Source organism: Seriola aureovittata, chromosome 5, assembly GCF_021018895.1.
Source record: "Seriola aureovittata isolate HTS-2021-v1 ecotype China chromosome 5, ASM2101889v1, whole genome shotgun sequence".
In the NCBI taxonomy this organism is placed as follows: domain Eukaryota; kingdom Metazoa; phylum Chordata; class Actinopteri; order Carangiformes; family Carangidae; genus Seriola; species Seriola aureovittata.
The window spans coordinates 19,569,501-19,588,820 of record NC_079368.1 but is presented as its reverse complement, the minus strand read 5'-3'; the positions used below and the strand labels follow the sequence as shown (position 1 = coordinate 19,588,820).

The 19,320-nt window shown below is 40.3% G+C and overlaps 1 protein-coding gene across 1 annotated transcript in view; it reads right to left on the bottom strand.

Moving 5' to 3' along the window:
* LOC130169248 (protein unc-13 homolog B-like) overlaps positions 1-19,320 on the bottom strand; it is a 180,700-nt gene that overhangs the window by 45,445 nt on the left and 115,935 nt on the right. The window contains exons 16-25 of the mRNA XM_056375810.1: positions 18,130-18,271; positions 17,195-17,364; positions 16,866-16,981; positions 16,273-16,436; positions 14,102-14,252; positions 4,228-4,296; positions 3,580-3,669; positions 3,234-3,374; positions 1,569-1,843; positions 352-437 (exon numbers count right to left, since the gene is read on the bottom strand). Of these exons, the coding sequence (XP_056231785.1) occupies positions 352-437; positions 1,569-1,843; positions 3,234-3,374; positions 3,580-3,669; positions 4,228-4,296; positions 14,102-14,252; positions 16,273-16,436; positions 16,866-16,981; positions 17,195-17,364; positions 18,130-18,271 (1,404 nt within the window). The remainder of the gene's footprint in view (positions 1-351; positions 438-1,568; positions 1,844-3,233; positions 3,375-3,579; positions 3,670-4,227; positions 4,297-14,101; positions 14,253-16,272; positions 16,437-16,865; positions 16,982-17,194; positions 17,365-18,129; positions 18,272-19,320) is intronic.

Below are 19,320 nucleotides of genomic sequence, written 5' to 3'. Positions count from 1 at the left end.
TGGGTCAGACTATAGCTTTGAATCTTTAAACCTACTACTACTGTGAACCAACATAGAAAAACACCCAACAGAACAGCAGCTGTCCCACTACTGGCTCTAGTGACTGCGTCGTGTCAGCAGCTGTAATCATCTCACCATTGTTCCAGCGGTAGTGATCAATCTTATCCAAAACTGGAAGAGACAACGGCAAAGTTAGGAAAGAGAGTTGATGGAGTGAAGAAAGGGAAGTGTGAATGTAGCGTGGGGGAGAAAGAGTGGCATCACTGTCTGAGCTGTCACTCCTTCTTCTCTCTCACACACACACACACACACACACACACACACGCTCTGTACAGACACACAAAGTCTTACCCTCCAGAGCATATTTCATGTCCTGAGCGAACAGCGCCCACATGACCTCAGCGCTGACTTTACCAACATTGAGTTCCTGAGGAAACCTGGAGGGGAGGAGAAAGGGTTCAGGGGTTCAGGGGTTAGGAGCGAGACAAACAGCGGGAGTGTCAGTTACTCTGCTGGTGTGTATAACTGCATGGTAATATCCTGCTTGGTATTCTACTTGCTAACTGATAGTTTGTGTGCTTGTCTGATCATAAACGGGGACTGGACATCCTTGAGTGAGTACGACACAGACACAACACACACAAAAACACACACCGTAGCTTGTGGTTTTTCCCAGAACCAATACAGCGAGAAACTAATGAAAATAAAATTAATATTAATATTTTGGAGCTCGATATTTTATCTGCTAACTGTGTTTGAAGCAGTAACATCATTACATTAGAAACAGTTTACAGCAACATGTTTAAATAACATGTTTTCATCATGAGCAATATTCTTTTTATCCTTCACAACATCCAAAATATACAAAAGCCCTAAAAGCCAAGTGAATTTTTTTTTCTTTTCTTACCAGGATCATTTTTCTAGGTTTTTTCTAGTCATCTGTTTAAACCAGTAAGAAAAAAAGTGATAAAGAAAAAATCATAATTTTCTTTATCATCTATAAAAACAACCGCCGAGAAGCTGGTGAAAGCAAACCTTTCTTTTGTTTAGTTTTTTTCACTTGCCTTTCAGTGCTTGTTTTCACAGATGAAAAGAAGAAGAAAGGAAAAAAAATATCCTGGAAAAATTAAATAAATTACAAAATTAAGAATTAAATTTCCTTCCAGGGCTTCTGTAAAAATAACAAGTATAATAATAAGTATAAAAGTAAAAAATAAACATCAAATGAATCCAACCTTTTAGATTGAATTATGAATCATTCAAAAAACTGAAGGAACCGCAGCCACGTTTGTCACAGCTTTAAATATGAATGAAACTCTAGTGTTAAAGTACCTTCTTCTTCACGTATTCCTCTGCTAACTGACACATTTCAACACATACTGCCTGTGTGTGGCAACAGGAGGCTGCTGTGAACAATTCTTCTCACTCATGGTTTGAATGGCTACATATCACTTTTACTTTAATTTCACCAGTAATGAACCATGTTTCCACTGTCAGCGCTTCACATCTGAGAGCTTCAAATCTGCCAAATAAAAGGTAAATGACACGGAAGAAAACTCAGCACTGACTGGTTAATGATGGGCGTGTACGAGTTCTTGTCCTCCTCAATGATGGAGACGATCAGCGTGATGAGTTTGGGCCAGAAGTCCAGATTCTGAATACTTGGGCCCTGCTCCTCCGGCTGGCTCTCTTCTTTCTTCTCCTCTTCCTCCTCCTCGTCTTCCTCCTCGTCCTCATCCTCCTCCTCTTCTTCCTCCTCCTCATTGTCTCCTTCTTCTTCTCCCTCTGCTTTTTCCTTCTCCTTCTTCTTCTTCTTCTTCTTCTTTTTCTTCTCTGGCTCCAGCTGCAAGAGGAGAAAAAAGAAAAGACAGAAAGATGAAACGATGTAAGAATTAAGTCGCCAGATGTCTCGAACTTGCAGAAAGAAAACCACGCTGTGATGAAATACGTGGCAACGCCGGACGAAAACAAGAGTTTCACATATCACAGTTGTGATTTGAATGAATGATCTGAATAATTTACAACAAGAATTACAGTATTATTCTTCCGGATTTCAATCTCTTAAATTCTCCATGTTTATGTGATAAGGTTCTTACACATAAAGATGAAAAGGAGGCTTTTCTTGATTACCATGCAAAGTATTTTTAATTTATACCAAACACATACTGAGTTAATGAGTTCAGACGCGTCGAAACATTAATATTACTGGACATGGTTAAAAATATTTGGCGATAATTCTTTGGCAGATGATGATTGATTCATGTCGTCCATGTAAAATGGACAAGGACTTTGACAAAGAGACACTACAGGGGGCGAGTTACAGAAACTTCCTAACTTATAGATCCTACCTTAACTGTTTGGTAACCATGGCAATTAGGGTTATGACCTGATTTTAAGAAAAATGCCTCAACAGATGAATAACACCTAAGACAATGTGCCTATCCTAACTTAAGATAGGAAAAGTTTATTACACAAGCTTCCAAACTTCCCAAAATCTTAACTAAACTCTCCTAACTTGTTTTTCCACAGCCACAGACCCTAACGATGTGTTGCGGTTTGATGACAAAACTCTCGTTTGTAGAAACAGCCTACCCTGGATCATGACCCTGCAGTTAGCCCAGCAGCTACTACCAGCTGTGGAGAGAGCTCTCTTCTGGGTGTGGTGCCACTGAGAAATGTGTTTGTTTTTTTTGCTAATGGATATTTTCAGAGTGAAATCTAATGGGTTACACATACACTTCAGCGAGATCGAGATGAGAAAAGTTGCGTTGGTTGCTAGGTAACAGACATATAAAAGGTGATAACCGATGTTGGATTGAGTTTCAGATAAGACAGGATTCCTAAAGCCAGTAATAGTTAGTTATTAACACCAAATTGGGAGGTTGACTACATCCTCGTAGCAATATTCAAAATACCACTGCTGAGAATCAAAGATATGGTTCTGACTCCAACAACATCAAGACTTGGTTGATGGCTGCATCTGTTTCACCCCGTAGAATCGTTGCCTGGTTACGATGAGACTGACACCACAACACAGACCAAATTTCCCTTCACTTTTTCCAATCAGGCTTTTTTGTCACACTTTCTAACCTCAAAATATCTGTGGTAGCAATTATTAGATTACAATAACTATTACTAAACTGTTACTACTTATCAAAGTCCCACGGTGTGAAAACAAGATTAAGATATATTGTATGTAGAAGCTCAAAATGTGCCGATGCTTAGCAACTCACTGGTTGGACGGCGGGCTGGAACTGACGGTTGAAGAGCTCCAGACAGTTGTTGAAGATGTACTCGTAGGTGGAGTTCAGGCAGGCCTTGACACAGTCCCGCACCACATTGGCAGCCCTGGGAGGACTCTGCAGCTCCAAGACCTGCACGAGACCGGACATCAGGGCGGGAACACCAGTCAGATTTAAGTTAACAGAACATTCATGTATACATGATGAGCTTATAAAGGTTATAACATTTCTCTCAATGATCAGAAAAAAAAGAAAATCTCAGACTATGAGGATATATGGTTATCTCATGTTTGCTTTCATGACTTGGTGATGAACTGAGCTGATATCCTGTTTCTACCTTCATTCTGAAGAAGGTGATGCTGGTGAGAAGATCCACTGTTGACTTGAGGTCACCGAGGCGAGGCTTGCTGCTGGCTGGGAAGTTATTCTGCAAAACACACACACACACGCACACAGACACACACACACACACACACACACACACACAGACACACACACACACACACACACACGCACACACACGCACACACACACACACACACACACACACACACACTTGTGCTAAGCAATTCAGTTAACCATCTGTTTCTTTGGATAGCAGAATTTGTCTTCCTGTTTTTGGATTGAGGTCTTTTGGGGTAAATCGTTTCTCCAACTGATTTCTTTTTTTCAAACATTGCGGCTTATTGCCTCTTTAATGTTCATCATATCCAGCTCTCTGTTTATGCAGCTTTTTAATTTATCATTGCATAACTTATTACAAGCAAACAGCCATAATGAATGCAAAAGTCAGAGGAACATCATTGTTATAAAAAACATATGAAAAACCTGCTGTGACCCAAAATAAAGTTAAGAGACAGAAAAATAAACAACATCTGAGCAGCAGAGAAGAGAGTATATTCGGAGCATATTGGAGATTGAAGCTTTGTACAGTATCTGTATGTGGTGACAAAATGAGTAAGAGCAGCTGAAAGTGGAGACTCACTCTGTACATGGAAAGGTCTATACGCAGGGAGTTGTGCAGCTGATCCAGGAGCTTCACAAAACGATCTCTCTGTTGGAAAGAAGAAACATCGCTGAGATTTGTTCTGACAGTGGGGAAGACGCAGACATGAGCACTTTGCAGCAGCCTGTGTGGGTTTGAATGTGTCTGTCTGAATAATGTGTGTAGCCCAGCACCATGGGGAAGAAGAGGGAAGACTGAGCAAAAAACACCAGAAAAGAAACAAAAAGATTTGTCTGAGTAATATAAAAAGGCAGAATATAAAATCATTTGAGCTACAAAAAGAAAAGCTTCTTGTTGTGGTGGGGGAACACAGAAACACTGCAGGACTGGCAGCTTAGTTTGGTACATGCTCCCACAAGGCAAGACAAGGAGATGACAAATAATCTGTCAACTAAGCTGTGACGGACCCCTGTTCCGTCATCAGCTTTCAGGCTGTGTTTTTGTGTTCTCATCCTGATTGTCAATTTGTCTGCAGGTTACTTGTGGGCGGAGTTACCAACCTGTAGTTGAAAGCACCTGGGCCCGGTGCCGCCCACTACTATAAAGCCCCGGCTTCATTCAACCAGAGTTCTCTCTCTCACCCCATTAATTTCCCCAGTGTTGCTGTCTTTTGTTTTACTACATCCAACACTTTCACACACACACTCACGTACACTCACCACAGATTTACTGATGCTCACATCCCATCGTCTTTTGTGTTGCTCATGTGTTGATTTTGTCTTTTGTTAAATAAATTTATCCTTGTTTTCATCTCGGTCTGCGTTTCCCTCCTTGTGTGTCACAGCCTTAGAGCCGGGTCGTGACAAATCTAACATAATAAATTAACTTAACTGTAATTACAGTTAAGTGTTTAAATTTAATACACATGGACTTTCACTTGTTTACTTAGGTTCAATGTCAGAGCTTTGCAATTTCATGTGCATCAGAACCAATGACCAAGACCTCAGTTTTGTCCTGTCCGAGTTGTAAAAAATTCATCCATAACTTGATATCTAAAACACAGTTTGAAAGGGCAGTGACTGGCCCTGGGTCATCAGGAGACATGGCAATATAAAGCTGTGTGTCATCAGCATAGCTACGGAAATTGATGCCATGCCTCCTGATGATGTTTCCAAGCAGCAGCATGTAAAGGTTAAAAAGTGGAGGACTTAAAATTGAACCTTGAGGAACACCACAATTGGTTTTATAGCTTCTAGATGAACATTCATTCATTCTTACAAACAATTCTCTATCGGTGAGATAAGATTTCAACCAGTTAAAAACAGTACCAGAGAGGCCAATCAGGCTGTGACATTTGTCTGAAAGAATATAGTGGTCTACTGTATCAAAGGCTGCACTTAGGTCGAGTAACACAAATACAGATGTTTTTTTCATATCTTTCATAGGATCTATTTTTCAAAAATGCTGAGTGTTCATAAAATCATGTAACTGATTAAAAAAGATTAAAAAGTTTCGCTGATAAAACCTCGCCCTTTGTTCTGCCTAAGAACCTCTTTTAGTTTGTTTTTTCATTTTAAAGTCCACCTCAAAGGTACCATGTGAAGTAAACAACCACTAGGAGCTCTATTGAGCGATGTTTTTATGAAGAGGCACAATGGACACAAAGACACACATGCACTCTATTGGTTTCTGTTGTTTGTTTGGAAGAACACTCCACTGGGCAACTTTAATGTTCCCTTTACTTTTGTATTTGAAATCGATTCTTTGTATTTTCATTGTGTGATTGCTTCTCTATAGTATACAGTCGTCTGGTTTTCATTGCATAAGCACGCAGAACGAAAAAAAAAGGAAATGATGCATGCATGCACCGCATGTGAAAAACAAAAGATGCAGGATGTGCATATTTAGCATCATGCTGAACACAGCTGTCAGTCCTAATTTCAGTATCAACACGACAGATGGTACTGTTAATGGTGCTTATTTGTCTTTATTAGAAGAAGCTAACACACTCAATCATCACAGCCTACGTTTGTTTGGCTGCACTTTAAACAGATACACCAGTTGTTGTTCCACTGTTGCATGCTCAAGACGTGTGCTGCCTCGGTGGTAGAATAATGTGCACTAAATGTATTATTAAAATACATTTGCTGTTACAGTACCACCAGTAAACACAGGTTTTGCCAAATGAACCAGAACCAAGAACTAAACCTTCAAAGTCACAAATCTTTTTTTAAATTCATATAAGAGATTCATTTGAGTAGTGACTTCCATACTCATATACTCATGAGGCCAATTTGTGTTTAGCTTGAAGTCATGGGGACACATGGACAGGAGGAGCCAGAGATCGAGCCACGCTATGTTCAATGGCCAACCAGCTCTGCCACCCAGGCTGCAAACAGTAGCGGTATCCCCATTGCCGACTTTTTTTTTTCCCATTTATCCATTATTTTCCTTCATATGCTTTGGCAAGACATATTTATTTACATGCCATGCCAATAAAGCAGCCTGAGATTGGAGTAGTGGGAATCACGACATGGCAGACAAACTGAGGAGATAAAATGAGTTTTGTCTCACACAGAAGAAGAGGGAAGAAGAAAGAGAAGCAGGACTTCCAGCCTCACTGAACATTTCTAACAAGATAGTCACTAAAAAATGCAAAAACACATTAATCTAACAGTTAATGACACCCATAGTTAGAGTTTCTTTGGATACGTTTCCTGCCTCCTTAGAAAGTAGCCTGTTGTCGTTACATAGCAATTACCTTGTGCATTGTTAGTATACTGGAAAGGATTTCCCTTTGTTTTTATCTCTGCATGAAAGCATGAACAACAGCCAACATTAACTGGCACTAAAGACTAATAAAAATTGCCAAATTCTAATCAAGTTATGTTTGTGTATGTGTGTGTACAATAGTGGCAGGAACAGAGCAAACACTGTAATTATGTAAGAGAAAGCAGAGTCTGAATGTGTTTTGGCTTTCTTTGTCTAACACAAACTTGCACCAATACATTCAAACCTTAAAGGTTTAGGCTGCAATAATCTTTTTTTTTTTTTTAATTATTATTTTCAATAAACCCTCTGAAAAAACTAAAAGCAACAATAAATTTATATTACTTAGAACTTTTGTCTGCATCTGATATATAAAAGCCTGATCTATCTAAACCTTCTGTGTTATGTACAAAGATCTATTACTGAGTAAAAAACTATCAAAACACATCAGTGTTGCACTGGATCCCTCATTTTTGCATGGCATAAAGTGGGACAATGATATTCACAAAGAGACTGTATTTAATGGATTGGTAACGTCTGGCCGATATTTGATATGGTCAGTGATGGATTGATACTGACTCCGCAGAGGCCCTCCTTTGGTATTTTTGTGTTTTGTATTTGTTTATTTTTAACTTCTTTTGCCATGGTAGCAGCACGGCTCCATGGATGGCAGCATCGCTCCGGTGATCAGTCCACCACTTTGGTTCAAACTAAAATTTCCCAGAGGATGAATTTTAAGGTTTGTAGGCAACAAACAGCCATAAAAACTGGCAAAGAAGCAGGAGCACATTTGACGGTTATGTAGGGCAGACTTTATTCTATAAACTGACACAGCAGCACAAGAAACGTCTGCACAGAAATCTTGTTCAGGGCTTAGAGACTAAAACAAATCACATCATATATAAAGCTTCTGTGGCACCTGAATGTGCCGGCCAATCCGTGTAAATTAGAATAACTAAATTAAATAAATAAATAGAGTGTCAGTTCACAGGATAAGACGTCTTGTGCAGATGATCACACCTCTCTACAGTTTTGAGCACATTAGCTTTACAATGGGATTTGGTGATCCCCTGTCTCAGTTTTGCTTGCACTGTATATTTGTGAAACTTATAAACCTAGAATATCTCTCTCTTACCCTTTAAACTAATCCCTGCACCCCAATCTAGAGTCCAAGATCAAGTCTTAAACCTCAAAGATGAACAGAATGTCCTCACTTTCTGAGCTGTCCTCACTCTCATGGTCTGAAACACAGTAACACACACAGTAACACACACAGTAACACACACACACAGACAGACACACACACACATACACACACAAACACACACACACATACACACACACACACACACACACACACACACACACACACACACACACACACACACACACATTTTGACCTAAAAAGCCTGAGAAGGACAAGAGCTCAGTTTTGACCTTTAAAAAAATAACACATTGTCACACCGTCCTTCCCTAAAGCAAGGCCTTCCTTGTCCTCTGCCATGCACGCACGCACGCACGCACGCACGCACGCACGCACTTCATTTCATTCCGTTTCTTCATTCTCCTTGTTAGGTGTTCCCCACACACTGAGGTGTGAGTTACTTCCTTTCATATGATATATGTTCCCATTCATCAGATGTGTGATAAATTTCTCTTTAAACAGGGAATAATTAATACTGTGAGCCTGAAGCCTTCACCTAACAAGTAGCCTGAGGAAAAAAGAAGGGAAAATGGCAATGATCATTTCGAGCTGAAGGTTTTTGGATCAGAGCCATGAGGTATTTTTCTTAGAAGGTTCCTGTGTTAGCAGTCGTATCTCAGTTTTCATCCTCAATAAATGAACATAAGGAAGGGCCTTTTTTGTATTTTGAGGGGTTTTAATACACAAAATTCATTCATCTATTATTTATTATTGCTGCTGGTTTTAAATTTGTACTGTCAATAGACAGCTCCAGAGTGTCTGCTTGATTAGTCATTGTCTGTCAGAGGAAGCCAAACATTAAAAAGTAGGTGTAGGAGTCGTTGGTCTAATCGAATCATATCTTTTTTCTTTGCTTTTGAAAGAAACTTCCTCACACAAAGAAATGCTGGTTTCAGCACCAAAGCTTCTGTGCTTTCCTCGTGTGGCAGATTCAGAAACAGCACAAGCTAATAAAATGTACCTTCAACAAGCTGCTGGTGATTATTAAATCATCTTGAGAGGAAACAGCACGTATTGCTTTCCTCCTGAGGAACAGTTGCTCCGAGCAGGAAACACTTAAATAACTTAAGAGCTAAATAGAAGTTGTAGACAAACTGCTGGAATAATTTGGCTCCGGTCCAGAGTCCAGACTGATGACTTCATACCCAATGAAAATCACTGACATCAGAAACATGTAAGAAAACAGTAATCATTTATTTCACAGGTCCTGTAGTTTATCAAGGGGTTTACCCAGGAGGTTTCGTTTAAGTGAAACTAGAGACAACGTTCTGAGACATCTGAGTTTAGTAAGTTGTGTTGGGTTTATAAGTAGTTGTTGATCTCGTATGCAATATCACTAAAATCTCAATGACAGGGAAAACTGACAGAAATCCATTTAAACCCAAGTAAATATTTTAGTTTATTTTTCACATATTTTTTTGCGACCTAAAGACTCTCTAGGTTAAATTAGCAATTAATTGGAATTAATAAAAGTATACCAGTTGAATTCCATCTCCATTTCCCCTATAATAAATAGTAATACGCAATAATTTTCAGTTTAAGCTTAATTCATGTTACATATCACTTCCGCTCTAGGACATAATGACATTATGGTACCTGTAAAATAAAATGTTACCCAGTTGTATTGTAATTTTTCTGCAAGAGGAATTAAAGCACATCTCCAGCACAAATCAGCACAAAACCTGTAATATGTGCCTGACTACTGATCTTAATTCTTTATGGCAGAATAACCCTGAGCTACTTAGTCATTATTGACACCGATCGCTATTGCACCTCTTCCTTTTTAGGTGCAGTCCCATTCAAGGAAAGTCACAAAACTACAAATGGGCACAGATGAGAAAGCAAAATAGGCGCCCGTGATGAAAGCGCTACTTCAAAAGAGCCAATCTAAATTTTTGGCAATATCAGACATTTCACACTCATCATCATCAGTTTAATCCGTGATCCTCTAAATTTAATCCTGCTCTGCTCTGCTCTAAAAACTACACTTTCAGTAATTAACTTATAAAGAGCAGGACTTGCTCATGACCAGGGAACAATTATGACAGCTTTTGCTGCTGCTCAGATTTTTTCCTAATATTTCTGATATAAAAGTACCTTGCAAAAGTAGACATTCACCACAGTTTCATCTGTGCTGCCTCTGGCTGACAACCAGGGACCTCTCAGGTGTGAATATCTGTAACGGCTAAAAGGCATCACCGAAAAGAAGCACACTGTATGTGCTCAGTAACTATTCCCTGGGAAAGTCATTTAAGGTAAAAACAACCAAAATGAATCTGGTGAATGTTTGTTCTCAGCGGCAATACTCACTGATGCAACAGTGAATGCAACCCCACAAGGAACCAGACTGCAGGTGTGAGATGCTGGGATGTCTGTAATCTCCTTGCTCTTGCACACACACACAAATGCAAACAGTCTGCAGGCGTACAAACACACCCACACATGTGCAACACATAACAGGTGCTAACACTGTCAGCCAATGATTTGATTTCAGAGCTGACTTATGGAGAGAAGAAGAGAGGAATAACAGATCGATATGACTGCATCTTTTAAAGACATATACAGGGCGGAGCAGAGGAGACGAGAGGGGAGGAAAGGAAGTGAAGTTGTACAATTTAGGAAATCCCCCCATTGCCATGGCAGCAGGTGCATTGAAATGGGCTTGGCCCAACATTTAAACAAAACCAAGCCAAAAACAAACAAAAAAGAAACAACAACAACGAAGAACCAGAAAAATAGACGGAAAAACAATGTGTGTTTTTGAAGGTCTGTCTGAAAGGAAACACAGCAGGAGCAATAAAAAAAAAAAGCTCTAGCAAATGAAAAGAAACGAGCAGACAGGCAGAGCACAAGTGTGGCAAAGCAGATGGCATCAACAAAACAACATGGATTCCAATATAAAAAAGTGTAACTTAAAAGATTTGTGTTGTTGTTGGGGGAAGATGACTAATGAATAACAGGTAATTAAAAGTATAATCGTAACATTAATGGGATAAAACATGATCTCCCTCACAGAAATACAGTAAATAGTAACTGATCACAGCAGATAAACATCAAAAATGGACATTAAAAATTACAAATAGTAATGTTTTGAAGTAGTGTTCACCCCCCCCCCCCCCCCCCCCCCCCCCCGTATCTTCATCTTTGTGAAGATACAATACATCGTGATTCAATATGATTCAGTTCAGCTGTGATTTATTATTGATACAGTGGGATCCAAAAGTCTGAGACCACTCTTGTGAGAGTGAATGTGGAGGTGGTCTCAGACTTTGTGAAAGCATAGACTGTAGATAAAGATGGACGTAGCCTCTGTGATGTCAACCACAGGTTTCTGAAGAGCGGTGTTAAAGCTCAGAGTGAGCTGCTTCACTGTCGCCACCTTGGCAGAGCCTAACACCCTCAATTATGCATTACTTTAAGCCTTAATAAAATCTAAATGGCCACAAAGTTTTATAAAATATTCATCCCCGTGTACAAATTAGCTATAGATACCGAATATGTTTTTTGTAGCGGGCATGTAACACACTTTCGTGTTGGCTTAATTTTTCAGCTCCAGATGTTGCCCCTTGGGTGAGAGTGGTCTCAGACTTCTGTGAGACTTTTGAAACCCCACTGTATTTAGTTTAGGCTCATTCATCTCTATGTATGAACACACACATTACCTAATAGTTATTCATTTATTAGTGTGGGTTCTCCAGACTGGAGTGAATGATATTTCATACATTTATTCATAAATTAAATTATGCTGATTCGTGCATTAATTACTGTGAAGTCATTTGAGTGCTTCCGACGTTCTCGATCACCAAACAGGGAAAGAGTCCTACATCAAAAACGACTCAATTCACGGAAATTAAATGACATAAATGAACCTATCAACCTATCCAGCAGTGCTTCTTACCAAGCTGGCCATCCAGAAATAGACCCACACTGTTGTAGCCCATGGTGAGAGCAAGCCTGTCTGCATCCCCTGACCCATTAAAGCAGGAACATGCTGCCTGCAGTCGCTCGTATATCACTGGAGTGTAACCAGTAGAAGAACTGAAGTCGACACTATTGGCAAGGATCCCAGGAGTCATTAAGCTCGGCCTCTAGCTGTCATTGCCCCCCCACCTGCGGGGCTGAATTTGGGCCACCACAAAGTTCAGAGCCATTCCAAAGGTCCCCCAGTGATAAGACATTACCTTTTAATGAGGAACATTATTAGCAGCATGAAGGTGCGCCTCCTGGCTCTGTACAGGTCATTTTCATGGATATTTCTATGACAAACAGCTACTTCAGAGCATAAAGCTTTGAGTATTACAGACAACTCAGGCCCACCATCTGTGGAAGACCTTGTGACACCTACATAAAGTCAAACTGCAGTTTAAAGGCTAATTCAAACATTTTTCACCTTTAAAAGATGAAATCTCAGTCATGCCTCCGTCTATAAATGTCTTCTCTTTTGTTGACTCTCTTTTTAGAGAGAATGGCTTGCAGAGAATATTGATTTCCTAAATCAGTGTTTTACATTATATTACAGTGACTAAAACCTACATGTTCAATCCCAAATAATCTTATAAATAATTAAATAACCCTTTTGTGGTGATCTTTGGTAAGAGCAGCTTGAATGTAAAAGCTGAATTCATTGACTTCTTTGACTGCCAATATTTTAATAGTGTAGTGTATTAGTCTGAAATGTATTGGAAAGACAAATAACGAGGTAAACACATTGTCCACTAAGAACACTAGTGGACACAGATACTCTTCTGACAATCACATGACAGTGACATTGTTTTGACCTGTAATTGCGATGCAAACACTGTCCACGTCAGGGTAATTTTAAGATGGAGGACATGCTTTTGGAAGTCCACAGTTTCATCAGAATCAACTGGTGCACATATAAAAATCAGATGTGACTGGATGAATCATGCAGAGGGAAAAGAAACAGGCAGAGAAAGAACAAGCCCATAGCCTTTACAAAGAGAGGCATGAGACGTCTAGGTTTAGCTAGCTAGTCAATATTTGCCACTTAGATGCACAGTTGTTAGCTTTTGAGCATCCTAAACCCAAATTACAATGGATATGCTCCAACTGTTGTTTCCCAATTGTGCAAATCATATGTTTATCACAAGATGCTAACTTTAGCTTGATTGGACTCTGCTCTTAATCTAAGCAACGTGTTTTAGCCTTCGGCTTTGCTAACCTTAGCTGGCTAAGCTAGTTGGTCTGCTAGCTAGTTTAGCAAACTGGTGTTGTCATTTTCATGCTTTCATTTTTCAAGTCATCTTGTGTTTTTATCAGTTTACCTTTTAACTTCCTCCTTTATATTGCAGGTGTAAATAAAGTACTTTGCTTTTTGGTGACATGCACCAATGAGCCACTGATAAATAGAAAGTGATTATGCAGAAGTGTTGATTTGACTGATCACAATGTGATGTCTTTAATTAAATATATCATTGATAAATAATCCATTAATAACCGGCAAGCACAGAGACACCTCAGCTGCAATGTTAGGTTGCTAATGTAGTTTTAGACCTCGAATTTAAGACCAGCAGTTTCAGACTGATTTAATCTGAGATGGTAAAGTTTAGGCAGAACTTAACTTTATATAATTTAGCTTCTATAACCTTAGCATTGTTTTTTCAATCAGATATGATAGAGTTTATGTATGGATCTGGTGTGGTTTCCTGTTTCCTGTCCACTGCAGTAAAAGATAGGTGTCTAAGTTAGTTTGTTTTCAAGTCCAATCACCTGTTAATGCTCAAAAGTTTAGGGCTTCCACGGTGACCCCCAAGGTGCATAACAAAACCTGAAAGTTGCGTCTACACTGGATCTAGTTCTTACATTGTTTCATCAGGTGACGCTTTACAAACATGCTGCCAAATGGTCTGAGTTGTCACATTGTATAAAAAATACTGGTGTTTATCTGTGTTGATTTTATTGAATGTGGTGGTCACTTACCCCGAAGTTGGAGGCTGCAAATCTGGCCGGAGCGGAGACGTTGGTGGAGGCGATGGGGTGGGCGTAGAAGGCATTGATGTTGGCCAGCAGGGTGCTCATCACTGCTGGCACCCCCGACAGCATGTACTTAGATGACAGGCAGGAGAAATGGCTAGGGAGGAACGGAAAGGAGGAGGTTTAGAGAGAGAAGAAAAACAAGGAGCCGAGCAGGTTTGGAAGGAGGGAGATTGAAGGTTTAAAATTCATAGGAAGTAAAAAAAAAAAAAATAATGGAGGATAGGTTGGAGCAAGTGAGGATGAGACAGGTGGAGACAGAAGTAAAGGGTCCAGAAGAAGACATAAACAGGCCGGAGAAGGATCAGGGGGAGGGAGGAGGAAATAAATTACAGAATAGGAAGAGGATGCAGGATCAGATGGACGAAGGGATGTAGGAAATTGTTGGACATAATTGGAGACGAGAGAAAGGCGAGATTGAAAGGTGGGATGGAAACAAACAAAAAGGAATTAAACTGAGGTGAAATCAAACTACTGTAAAACTGTCACCATATTTCTCCATCGGTCCTGGTATATACTATAGACAATATTACAATATTTGACGTGTTAGAATCTGCCTTGGGATGGAGTTACTTGTATAAAGTGCAAGTGAGTCACGAGCTGTTTCACTGCCTGTGTAGACGACTGTATTGATTGAAACTGATAGTGGCAGGCTGGCAGTTGTTTTAGCATTTGGAGAAGCCCACAAATACTGAATGTTTTCCTTCACATTAATATCATTTAGGGGCAACTCAAGATCAGTCGACACGTGATGGGGAAGACTAATCACAACCTATGTGAACCCCAGTTTGTGGTGTCACAGCTATGTTTTTTTGTTCGTCCTCCATCCACCATCCTTCATTCATTCATTCATTCAAAAAGAAAAAAGTAGCCTTTAAACAGAATCAAGCCAGCGATTACATTTAGTTTAGTCGTGTATGAACATAGGGAGCCTAAGTTAGTGATTAGGGGTGTAAAGTTAGGGAAGGGCCTAATGAAAGAGGCTATCAAGTTGCATTATGGGAAGTGTAGGATCAAACATATTCTAAGCTCGACCCTTGCTTGATATGCTTTGATTTTGACCCTTCCCGTTTTATTTTTTAAATGTGTGTCTTTGTTCCCGGACTTCAAACTTCTCTTGTTCTTCTCTACTTAACATTTCTTTATACAGATGTTAGCAGCTTTGAAGGTTGTGAGGCCATGGAAAACATCCTGTATGCATCTATTTATTAAAGCCAGTTAAATGTTGCGTTATCTATGACATTTCTTAAACACACACAATGCTATACAAATAATACACATACAATACAAACACATAAAACATTATACACCTGACAGGCTGCATGAATTCTGCCAACAGTTCCAGTGAAGAAGCCAAAATGTGACCGAAGATCAGCTTTCCGTGAGACTTTTATAATGGAAAATGCCGTGTGCATTTTCATTTGGCCGTGTTGCTGATTGGCTCATATCCTCAAACCCCACCGGGACACAGTCTGAGCCATTACTGCTCAAACTTTAATTTACACAATGCTTCCCAGTGTGACTGTGTTATGTGATTGCGCTCTTTCATCCAAAACACAGAACAAATACATAGAGATTCTCTGTGCCTTTAAGGTCAAATTACAACATTATTAATGCAATTAAACCAGTGTGTGTAAATGTGTGTGTGACTGCGTGTGTGTGTGTGTGTGTGTGTGTGCTCACGGAGGCTCTTCCTCGCCACCTGCCTACGATGATTCAATCAAACAGTTGGGAAATCTCTGAAGTGACAGGTCATCTTTCCTCATTAGATGAGATAAACTAATTTGCATGCTGTTTATAGTTCATGATAACCCTGCCCACCTCTCATCACTTCAACACACACACACACACACACACACACACACACACACACACACACACACACACACACACACACACACACACACACACACACTCTCACACACACACACACACACACACACACACACACACACACACACACACACACTAATTTGAAGCATTTCCTGATTGGATTTAACCACATGACTGGCTGATGTCAGAGCCTGTTGAATGAACCGACCACTGGAGCAAAAGCATAAGCACGGACACGTCTGCACGTTTACGCCGCACGTTCATTCACAGATAGTAACACTCACGTCATGGCCTGGTAGATGGACTCGATGCCGTAACGCATGGAGAACTCATCCACGATATCCTGTTGCACCTCGTCAAAGTAAACCTTCCACGCGTCGTCCCCAACAGCCGCTGGGATCTTCACCACGCCGCCTCCCTCTATGTCCGTGGAGAAGTGAAACATGTTCTGGACAGAAAGAGGTCAAACAAACAAATGTCAGCATCAGTCAAGTGAACAACATCCAGGAATTTAATATACAGGAGTAAGCTGAGATTCAAAGTTTGATGAGAAATAATTACAGCTAAATACAGCATTTGACATTTCAAAGTCATTTATCAAGCAGAAATATCAGATATCCACTGGTTCTAATTTTAAATGTGAGGATTTGCTTTAGTGTTTCAGTAATGAATCTGTGAAGAAAATAAAGAATCATCTGTGTCTTTCTGTTTCTATGGTCGTGGCCTCGACTGGTTTTAAACTCTCTACAGATTCAGGTAAAATGCCACCGTGCACGTGTCTGTGTTGTGATGAATACACCAACAGCCTAAGGCCAGATACTTTTGCTTATTACTGAAGGTCTGTTGTCAGTTTGAAAAGTGTATGTGTGTGTGTTACCTCATGAAGGCACGTGTACTGTACATGGTAGGGAGCCACCTTCTCCTCTCCCTCAATCTCCACACTGATCTGAAGACGAATGGCACCAGACACCGCCGACTTGTCTGTTCTCTTCTCTGTAAGTGGACACACACACACACACACACACACACACACACACACACACACACACACACACACAATTACTGTGAAGTGATACAGCAGTTGGATTTAAACTTAAGTTAAACTTTGAATCTAAGATGACAAGTAATGAGCAAAACAACCCTATGAAGTTCACATGCGCACACACACACACACACACACACACACACACACACACACACACATACCCAGGTTGTACCAGACGTCCATCTCTCCGCTCAGCGTCCGGACCTCGATGATGCTCTGACCCAGGAAGTCGTCAGACTCCCTCTTCAGCCGTTGCTTCACTCGCGACTTAATGTCATCGTCCTCGTCCCAAACACGCAACTTGATGCGATCGGACGAGTTGTGGCACTCGCTGTGGTGACATGGGGACAGGTGGGTGGGGTGTCGTTTTAACAAATGAGTGAGCGTTGGAGCAGACGGCTGAGGTTCAGAGTCTATTCATGAACGGGGCAAATTAGCATATGTTTAAAACACTAAGCCACCTTAAGCTTCCCTGCTTAGTTCCTTTAAGCAGAACATGAAGCAGAAACATCATTAACTATAGTTGCTTTGAATATAAGATTGTACATAGAAAACAAATGAGGAGTTTATAAATACATTGGTTAGAGATTAAATTACCCAACAGTATATAAAGTGGTATAAGTAGTAGTTTATTTGTTAATCAGTCTTTAATAAGGAATCTGACAGTAATGAAACAGAAATATAATATCTACACGTATAATCATAAAACAGATAATAATTAATTACTATCTACCTACCATTGATGTATTTAAGTCTGATTTTGAATGCAGGACTTTTGCTGATAACTGAATTTTACTTCTTACTTCTTCTGCACACTCCCACATGTGTTTTCATTGGACTCCGTGTAGTAATAAATATGATGTGTTGTACCAAACACATGGTAGGGGAGGGGTGGATCTGTACACACACCCACGTAGGCCTTTACAACAGCTCTGCTCAAAGTGAAATCACCTGTGTGGGTTTACTATGGGCGTTTGAGTAAAGGATCTACAGCGCAAGCCGACTGTGGCAGTGGCACTGTTTTCTTTGCACGACCCCTGAGAGTTTCAGTTTCAGAGTTTTACAAGCAGGTAGAAAAACAACACGCGGCACTTACAAGCTAAACTTCTCCTCCCAGACTGGGTTCAGGTTGCCGTAGATGGTCTTTGTTCTCTTCTTGGTTTTGCCAACCTGGATGGTGACATACGGGTCACTGGAGCCTGTCCTGTCCTTGGCCTGGAGACCCTGTGCACTGACGACTGATAACACACACACACACAGAGAGAGAGAGAGAGAGAGAGAGAGAGAGAGAGAGAGAGAGAGAGAGAGAGAGAGAGAGAGAGAGAGAGAGAGAGAGAGAGAGAGAGAGAGAGAGAGAGAGAGAGAGAGAGAGAGAGAGAGAGAGAGAGAGAGAGAGAGAGAGAGAGAGAGAGAGAGAGAATAACTATAAAAATTGCATAAGAACAACAAACACCTACTCTCTCCCATCATCTTTCTGTTTCTCATTCACACACACCAAAACACGAGATGACGCCCACGCAGTTATGCAAAGGCTCGTAACATAAAACTCATGACTCACAGGCAGATGTTGGGTAATAATGTTTCTCGCTAAAGTTACTGGTCAAAGATCCTTTAAAGACACAACATGGCCTGACTTTCAACAGTGTAATCAGTATGCTTGGATGATAAAAGCCAACATGCATATTCATGATATTTTTAATTTCATTTTTGCACTTTGTATTCTGCATATTGTTTGTATACCGCTCTGCAACAACTGAAATATGAAGCAGCTCAAACGGTGTCACAATAAAACAAACACAACACCATCAATCTGGCTTCACTTGTATCCAAGCGACAGAAAACATGTTTCGATGGATGAAGATTAAAGGCTTATGGGTTGAGTCTGGAGACGTTTCCTTGAGATGGAAGGTCAACAGGTAGCACAGAGGTTTTTTAAATTGAAGGACAACTTCATCCCTGCCACCCTCGCTGCCACTTTAATCCAGGTGAGAAGGAAAGCGAGAAGATCTGCAGCAAATACTGATGAGTGAGGCTATTTATAGCTGCAGGTCTTAACTACAGCTGTAGCCTGGAGACAAAGAAGCTGAGCTGAACATTACATTACACAATAAAACCTGCAGGAAGGTAATGGACTAAAAGTTCAACACAAAGGCCGAGCTGCAAAGTGTCACATCATTTGAGGTGTGGCAGGTGAAGCAGGTACCAAGCACAAGATGCATCGTACTGACAGACTCATACACACACATGAACGCCATGTTTTGAAATGCAAAAATGATTTGGAAACAGC